This window comes from Mauremys reevesii, linkage group 6 (genome assembly GCF_016161935.1).
Source record: "Mauremys reevesii isolate NIE-2019 linkage group 6, ASM1616193v1, whole genome shotgun sequence".
NCBI lineage: Eukaryota > Metazoa > Chordata > Testudines > Geoemydidae > Mauremys > Mauremys reevesii.
Genome location: NC_052628.1, coordinates 92,556,916 through 92,566,257, shown reverse-complemented (window position 1 = coordinate 92,566,257; position 9,342 = coordinate 92,556,916). Strand labels below are relative to the sequence as shown.

Here is a 9,342-nt window from a genome sequence, read left to right as displayed (position 1 = left end):
GTGTGTGGGAAAGAGAATGAATAGCATGGAAAAGGAGGCAAGGATTTCCAGAGTCTTTTCAGGATCTCTAAATAATGTCTGATGAGATTTTGCACTCTCATAACGTATAGGGAGGTGGGATATGTGCCATTGTTTTCAGGGTATCTTATTTTAACTCAAAAATGTCAAGAATACTGTGATACATGAAAATGAGAATGTGATTCAGGAAAATATCATTTGGAAAAGGCACATTTCTTCATAAAAAAACAAGTGAGGCCATTGATCATTATGTTGCAGACCTGAGTGATAAAGCTAAATCATGTGAATTTGAACACTTAACGGATTGGCTAACTAGAGACTGGATTATTTTTTAGGAAAACTGATAACCAAATCACAGCAAAATTATTGCAAAGTATGGACTTGACTTTGCAAAGTCGATATTTGTTGTGCTATTGAAAACTATGCTTCCCAAGTGAAAGTGGAAGCAAGCAGTAAAAGGCCTGAAGTGTCTCTAATTCAAGTGCATATCAAGACATGAAGAGACATGATAAAGGGAAACAGATTGCATATACCAGGGCTTCAATGCAAACTAGTGTACAGTGCTTCCAAATGGCTAATCTTTGCCTTATAGATCTTGAATGGGGAGGGTTCACTTTCTCCAGGGAGGTGGACTGGCCAGAGTTGCCATACAGCTGGGGAGCACCCAGATTGGTGGTATAAAAAATCATAGTGCTGTAGCTGTGAGAATTGAAGCACTTTGTTCATATGGGTACATGACTAGTTGGCATTTGCCGATGATGCCTCGCTTTAGCTCCACCCCAGCCAACTTAACTGGCATAACAGAAGTGTGGAGTAAACCAGCAATAGACTTATTCACATACAAACACAACGAGAGCCCATTCTTTGCCAGGATTAATAACCAAGGAGAAGCAACCTCTCTCCTGGCTACATCAAATAAACAGAGACTATTTTCTCCCCCTATGTAAAGAGACTTTTTTAAAAAGCAGATGCTTTAATAATCCCTCCTCTGGGACCTAAATTTAGTTTTGAATGCCCTCGCTAGCCACCTATTCAAATTATCTGAGGAGTGTTCCTCTACTTCCGCACCCCGTCTTTTGTCCAAAGCCAAAGCTCCACAAGGAGAAATTGTGGCACATAGAAGTCAAGAGGGCTGCTAAGATATATACAGAAAGAACCAAATGGATCAGAAGATCAGCTTAATTATATGGCCTGTATCATCCATCAGTGAGAGGCAACAAAGCCTCTACATTCTCCATTGCAAGGCAGCTCAGATGAGGCCTGATCCACAGCTTGTTGAAATCAATGAGACTTTCCATTGACTTCAGTATGCTTTGGATCAGGCCCAGGAGGCATATTGGAAGCGTAGAATAGTGTCTCCACAAAAACTCAATGCTCATTCTTCAAGACTGATGGCAACCTCATGGGCACAGAAGTTTCATGCTTTCCATGAAGAGATGTGTGGAGTAAACACCTTTGCTCCACACTAAGTAATAGAAACTAGACATATACAAGCATCAGTGGGCACCTCCCAGCAGAGGGGCACTGGATGCAATACTACTTCAGTATCAGAGGGGTAGCCGTGTTAGTCTGGATCTGTAAAAGCAGCAAAGAATCCTGTGGCACCTTATAGACTAACAGACGTTTTGGAGCATGAGCTTTCGTGGGTGAATACCCACTTTGTCGGATGCAAGTGAATACCCACTTTGCATCCGACGAAGTGGGTATTCACCCACGAAAGCTCATGCTCCAAAACGTCTGTTAATCTATAAGGTGCCACAGGATTCTTTAATACTACTTCAGCAGTCCACTTTTCATAATGAATTACACATCGTTACTTTAATAAATTCAGCTACCCTTTCTAATGGGCCCTGCTGAAAAAATGCTACTTACAATCTGTGGAGCTGCCTCGGAAAAAGAATAGGCAATTTTTTGTTTTTATCTGCAAATTTTCTTTCTTTGATCAGGTAGGTCCATTGTTTTGTCCCTCCCTTAAATTACTTGGTATTGGATAAGAGTATGAGGACCTTATATTAATACATTTGTCCTCATTCTACATGTTCTACAACAATAAGTTTTATCAACAGGAAAGATGATTTGTTCCAAGTGTATTAAAATCACAACTGAGTACTTTACAGCTCTGGAAGTTATTCTGCCTGGCTCTCTAGTGGGAAAGGCTTTGCCTGCACCCAGAACTAACAAATTTGTCTCTACCTCCAAAGCTGAAGAGCCAAGTTTTGAATTTCTAGACCTGCCTGATCTAAGAAAGATATTTTGCAGGTAAGAACAAGAAATGCTCTAATATTTGCAAACTTTCATAATGTCTTTCAATATAGTTTATTTCTGAAGAATTTGTATCATACAGATTTCAACCTAAGTGAAAACACTGCTGCCCTTGGTGTTAGAAATAAGTAGTGTCATTTTCTTTTTGCAGTGAAATCTTTCATCCAATCATAGTCTTGTATGCAAATATACCATAGCCAGTTCAGACAAAATAGCACAAATAAAGCTAAATGGGCAGTCAGGACAAAATCACTCAGCTTCTCTGATTCCTCATTTCACCTGTGTTTCAGGAACTAACTAAACATGTCAACTGAAAATACGAAAAAACAAATTCCAGATAGCAATTCTGCTCCAGCTCTGCCTGCACCACTCAGTGATCTGAAAATTAAATATACTAAGGTTAGTAGTATTATGCATGTTTATTAACTTGCCTTAGGCATTCATATAAGACTATATATGCACTTAAGTAGTTTTGTTCAAACCATCGAAATAACACTAACTCAATTATTGTATGCAGTGTTTTTGTAGCCATGTCGGTCTCAGGATATTAGAGAGACAAGGTGGATGAGATAATATCTTTTCTGAAGAGCTCTGTGTAAGCTTGAAAGCTTGTCTCTCTCACCAACAGAAGTTGGTCCCATAAAAGATATTATCTCACCCACCTTGTCTCACTAACTCAATTGTGTATTTACAAATGTTTACCTAGATTTAATTCTTATATTGTAATTTCTGGAAATGTTCTCTGATCTCTTCTGTCCTGAGAAACTCTTCTAAAGAGTTAGTAAGTTTTATACTATTATTTTTTGATGTGCTGTCCATATTTTTTCAGAAGCTAAGACCTGTGGTCATAAGTATCCTGTAAAATGTAAATGACCCAGAGAAGGAAACATTTACATCATTTCAATGAACAGGAAGAAAATAAAAGTTAATTGCAGAATGTGTTCACAATTTGTAAATATCCCAGTTTATTTAAAAATTAGACTAACAGATTTTAAGAATTATGCCAATGATGTTGGTCTGGAGGAAAGTTTTTTTTTTTTTTAAATAAAATCAAACTAAAGCATTTGACGTATTTTCCTACAGATAATAAACCTATTTGTCTTGCTAAGCAAGTAACTATCAATAAAACAGCTAAAGTCCACCATTGCTAATTAGTCAGTATTATCAGGAACATTGTACAATTGCAAATTCTTTCCATGCTCATTTAAAAACACACAGATAAGGTAAGCATGAAATGGATCCTCTGGGCTAACCCTAAAACCAGACTTGTATTCTTGGCTTAAAGAGACACTTCATGTGTTTCGTACCACAGTACACAGAGAGTTGCAAGAGTCTCTGAACTTTGAGCAAACAGCAAAGTCATTGGTAGTTTCTGCAATCTCAGACTTTTGGGTAGAATGTTTGGTAGAGCAAAGAGAAATGCAGCCATAAACAGAAACTGAGAAACTTCTATAACAATTGTAGCTTTTGCTGGCCATGGCTATCTCAAGTTCTGGACACAAAGCAAAATGCCACATAGTATGTTACTGCTGTACAAAAAAGTACACAAGTAAAACAATGAAGAAAGTGTTCTTGTTGCGATTTCTTGAGCTAACCTTCAATTTTTCCAAAATACAAATATGCATGGAATTGAATTTTAACTTCTCACAAGAGTCAAAACTTGACTTATTTTCAAACATTAGGGTATTTAATCTGGAGAGCTCATCACCACTCAGGGTCAGCTCTTTTGGATCCAACTCTGCACCCCATTTTCAGGGAAACCCCAAATTGATTTTGGTGTCCATTTTTCATGAATAAAGACTTCAGGGTTGGGACCTCATTCTGGAAATATTAAACAAGCTGTTAAAACTGCAAGTGCAGTATAGTTCTGCTATGTGATAGCTCACTTCAGCTATTCCTCTCTCAGAGTGTAAAGGGCTTATTCCAGGAAACATATTTTAGGAACTGCAATGATCCATTTTCAACTTCTGAATTACCCTAGTAATGAGAACAGTGTAATGCCCCAAGTTATTGAAGATCTGAAAAAGTATAAATTGGAATATTCCTCCCCTCCCTACTGCTTTCTTTCCACAATATTTAGCCAGCATAAGATCACTTAGAAAAGCTTTCACTAATAGGACAGATTCTGTAGGTAACTACAGACTAGTCATCCTATCAGATATTTTTACATTACCATCTAAAAGGGCATTAACAGGTAAATGTTTCTTGAGTGTTGCATCTTTTTGCTGAAATAACTAATGCACAACGGCCTTGTCAGAGACTTTGCCCCGAGGAAGGTGTTTCCCTGTATGTGAAGGTGTATAGCTTTCAACCAGTTCAGAGTTTCATGTGCATTATCGTGTACTCAGGGGTTGAACAAAGGGTCAAAGCAAGCATATGAAAAATCATGAATATGTAAATAATTATGGTTCCAATCATGGTTCACAGCTGTACATGTAGAGGGAACCAGATTCACCTCTGCTCTTCATAACACTTTCCCCCTTTTCCAAAATCTCACTGAGGATTGTCTGTGGGTCAGGAGACTGCATAAAATGACATGGTGGGCTGGGATGAGGGGACCACAATAGGGCAGGGGGTGGGAAGCATACATGAGGTTACAAATGCATCATCCTAATACCACACTACCAACCCATGACTAATATTGCCTAAGGCTGTACTGACTTTCCTAGAGCCTCCCAGGCCCCTTATGGAGCTTCCAGAAGAACCAGCTGCAGGCAAAGCCCTAGTAGTGTGGCATCATTGCAGTTAAGCTTCATAGATCCACAGAAGGGTCTGGGGGGCCCAGAACCAATGCAGCTGTACAGACTTTTCAACCTTCACTCTCCTTGGACTCCAGCAGATTCTCAAATATTTGTAGATTCCAGGGACTGTTCAATATGGGATAAGTGCGACCCTCTGCCCTTAATAGAATGATCTAGGGGAAACAGTCCAGAGGACCCTCATGGACTTTTCCTCACTCCATGGGCCCCTTTCACAGGTTTTTCTGCAACAGGGAGCAATGTGGCCCTAAATTAGATTTATTTAATCCAGAGGCATTTCTATGATGATACAAATATTCCCAGATCATAGTCTGTACCTTTCTCATAAAGATTGAACTAAGCATTCTAAAGAGATACTTAACACACTGAAGAGTCAATTGCCAGAAGCTGGGAATGGGTGACAGGATCACTTGATGATTGTCTGTTCTGTTCATTTCCTTTGGGGCACCTGGAATTGGTGACTGTTGGCAGATAGGATACTGGGCTAGATGGACCTTTGGTCTGACCCAGTATGGCCATTCTCATGCTCTTAATTTGGATGGATTAATTTTTAAATTGTTAAAGATAGTTTGGATCCTGAATTGGGGAATGATCCTGAATTCCTTCTATACCCTAAACTCCTTAAGAGATGTGCCAATGAAATCAGTGAGTATTTTAGGTGCTTAATAAATGTAAGATTGGCTCACATGTACTGGTAAATATTTTACTTCGATACACTAAAGAATTAGACAATGATTGTTTAACAAATTATTTCTGTTGTGATGCTTCTGAAAAGAGCAGGTCCTATGGTGCTCTCACAGCCAGGCATCAAAGCACAATTAGTTACTTATCAGGTAGTTAAATTACATGAGATAGCAGAAAAAACAATATTTCTTTTGCCACCACTGCTCTTCACAGTGTCTGAGGGAAGAACATGGTTTGTGGAAAGTTAAATCACTTACAGTAAATAAAGGAAACGTGAAACATAAATATAAAATATATTTTAATCATTGCAGCTAGAAGCAAAGAGGAGGAAATAATAAAATGGTTTAAAATTTAAAAAAAGTGTCAAACCCCTGCTCAGCTGCCACCTAACCCTGTAGGTGCCTAAAATCCCTAGGTGCCTGAGTGAGGATGCGCGCAGCCAGCTCATTTTAAGGCTCCTGGGCACCTATTTTATGCCTAAGCCCAGATCCTCAGACTAGGCAAGATCCTCAGACTAGGCATTCCTCTGCCTGTTTCACCTGATCCAGCAGGCATTTTCACACAAAAGAGCCCTGGGGCAAGGGAGTATGAGGAGGACTCCTCCCTCACAGCCTTTAGTGTGTGGCTAGAGCACTCACCTGGAATGTGGCAGACTAGGGTTCAGTGCCCCCCTTTGTCTGACGTGGAGCAGGGATTTGAACTTTTTCCCCCACCTGTCAAGTGTGGGTCCTGACTAGCTGATTATGAGATATTCTAGTCTGCAGGTCTCTCAGCCTCTCCTATCGAAGCTGTTCCAACGTGTATGAATAATTAAATATGCATTGGGCCAACAAGAGAATGGGAATGACTCTGTGGCCCAGTGGTTGGAGTACTCCCCTGTTTGATGAGAGACCTGCATTCAAACTCCCTTATCCACACCTGACAGAGAGGAGAATTCAGCCAAAGTCGCTAGTGTCTGGGGTGAGTGCTAAAATGTATGAGGGAGGCCTTTTTCCTCACCTGTGTGCCTCCTTGGCATTTCTTGCAAAACATGGTTTAGACACCTAACTCCAGCGGAGAGTTAATGGCCAAGAATCCCAGAATTTAGGCATCTAACTCCCTGAGAGGGGCAGAACTTGTATTATATCCATCTCCTCAGCATTTCTGATTGATTAGCTTAGGTGGCTCCCCGCGCAGCATGCTGGCTTTTGTGGGTCCCAATCTTAGATGCCAAACTCTCCCTATGCATTGTATAGGGCCTAGGCACCTAACTTGGGGCTGTGGGTTTCACTGGGTAGCAAGAGGCCTAAAAGTGAGGCACTACCATGCTCAGCATTGCAATACTTAAGTCACTTTGTGGATCTAGCACAAACTAAAGATCAGACCCTGTAGATTCCCTTTAATAGTGTTTCAGGTTTAATTGACTGGTTTTTGATGGTCCAAGGAACTCTTTAGGTTTAGCTGAATTGGTGGGATTTTCCATTCATACCATATCAAACACCCACAGATGTAAAGGATAGAGTGGCCAGGTGTCTGGTTTTTGACTGGAACGCCCGGTTGAAAAGGGACCCTGGCAGCTCCAGTCATCTGTGCTGACCAGACCATAAAAAGTCCGGTCAGTGGTGCAGTGGAGCTAAGGCAGGCTCCCTGCGGCTCCCGGAAGCAGCGGCATGTCACCCCTCCAGCTCCTACACATAGGGGCAGCCAGGAGACTCTGCACGCTGCCCCCGCCCCCAAGCACCCAGCTCTGCAGCTCCCATTGGCCAGGAACCGGGGCCAATGGGAGCTGCAGGGGGTAGCGCCTGCAGATGGGGCAGCGCGCAAAGCCACCTGGCCACACATCCGTGTAGAAGCTGGAGTGGGGACATGCTGCTGCTTCTGGGAGCTGCTTGAGATAAGCGCTGCCCGGATCCTGCACCCCCACCCCACTCCCATGCCCCAACCCCCTTCCCCAGCCCTGATCCCACTTCTGCCCTCCGAAACCCTCGATCCCAGCCCAGAGCACCCTCCTTCCCCCCAAGTCCCTCATCCCCAGCCAAACCCTGGAGCCTACACCCCCAGCCAGAGCCCTCACCCCCTCCTGTGCCCCAACCCCCTGGCCCAGTCCTGATTCCACTCCCACCCTCTGAACCTCTTGGTCCCAGCCAGTAGCACCATCCTACCCCCCAAATCCCTCATCCCTGGCCCCACACTAGAGCCTGCACCCCCTGCCCCAGCCTGGAGCCCCCTCCCACACTCTGAACCCCTCATTTCTGGCCCCACCCTGGAACCTGCACCCCCAGCCCAGAGTCCGTACCCCCTCCCACAACCCCTGCATCATCCCGGAGCCCCCTACCATACTCCAAACCCCTTGGCTCCACCTCCCAGCCCAGAGCCCCCTCTTGCACCCCAAACCCCTCATCCCTGTCCCAACCCCAGAGCCTGTAGCTGGAGCCATTACCTCCTCCCGCACCCCAATCCCCTGAGCCAGCCCGGTTAAAATGAGTGCATGAGTGAGAGTGGGAAGAGTGAGCTACAGAGGGAGGGGGATGGAGTGATTGGGGGCGTGGCCTCAGAGAAGGGGCTGGGCGGGGACTCAGAGGAGGGGTGGGGCAGGAGGCGGGGCAAGGGTGTTCCGTTTTGTGTAAGTAGAAAGTTGGCAACCCTAGTACAGGACTATAAACTTGGAGCAATTATCACAGTTGGTAAGTGTACACGAGTGGATACCAGCTATTTTTTCAATATTGCGTTTCAAATTTTTGATTTAATGTTAGTGTAACTGGGCACAGTGCTCCTATTACAACCCTTGGGCCTCTTAAGAGCAGGCATTCTGGGAAATGTAGTTTCCTGGGAGGGACTGCAAGTCTAGAGGGTACATGACCATCTTTGGAACAATACAATGGGTAGCCTGAGCAGTTAGCTCACTGTGGGGGAATATGATGGCTCTTAGAGAGAGAGTCTCTCCATGACAGGAATTATAGGATACCTAGCAAAGGTTACCTGTAGGGAAGAGTGTGTTCTTCCCTTCCCAACTTACTGAGACTTGCTGGCCAGGTTCAGGTGTTTTAACTTGTTTTGCTGTTGTGCTTTGAGTCTTTTTGTAATCATAGAAGCCATTCTTGAGGAAATAACCTTGGATTGAACTGGTTTATTTATTTGGGGAGGGGAGGCGTAATTTTCCTTCCCTAGCTGGCATATCTGCCCACTATTTTACAGTGGGCAACAATTATATCTAGTTAGATGGAAATCTTTCTTGCTAAAGGATAAACATGGGGTAAATCCAATTTGTAGAGGCTCGCTTGAGTAACATGGGTACACACTGAGGATTGCTGCAGAGCTGGGGATGAGGAATTTCATTCACCGAAGCCACAGAGTAGCTTAGGAATCACTTCTCAATTGCTACTGAAGCCTTCGGGGCTTGAATCCTTTGCAGAGTAGCCAGCTGCCAGTTGAGGACCAACTGCCAGAGGATTCACGCAGCAGATAATCCTGTCTTGTGCCACCCTTAAAGAGACCTTTGGTCACGCACATAAAGAGGTCCTGCAGAACTGTGCTCCACAGCATACAGTAGACGCGCACAGTGTGCAACCCTGTGAAACCTTCTCTCTTTCTGCAGAGCTGCAGTAAGTTCCACTTCACACCAAGCCCTCTGTGGGTCAAA

General features: G+C 43.4%; 1 protein-coding gene across 1 annotated transcript in view; it reads left to right on the top strand.

Moving 5' to 3' along the window:
• The first annotated feature begins 2,506 nt into the window (after positions 1 to 2,506).
• Positions 2,507 to 9,342, top strand: part of ALDH1A1 (aldehyde dehydrogenase 1 family member A1) — a 48,557-nt gene continuing 41,721 nt past the window's right edge. The window contains exon 1 of the mRNA XM_039543910.1: positions 2,507 to 2,679. Coding sequence (XP_039399844.1) covers positions 2,584 to 2,679 — 96 coding nt within the window. The 5' untranslated portion in view covers positions 2,507 to 2,583. The remainder of the gene's footprint in view (positions 2,680 to 9,342) is intronic.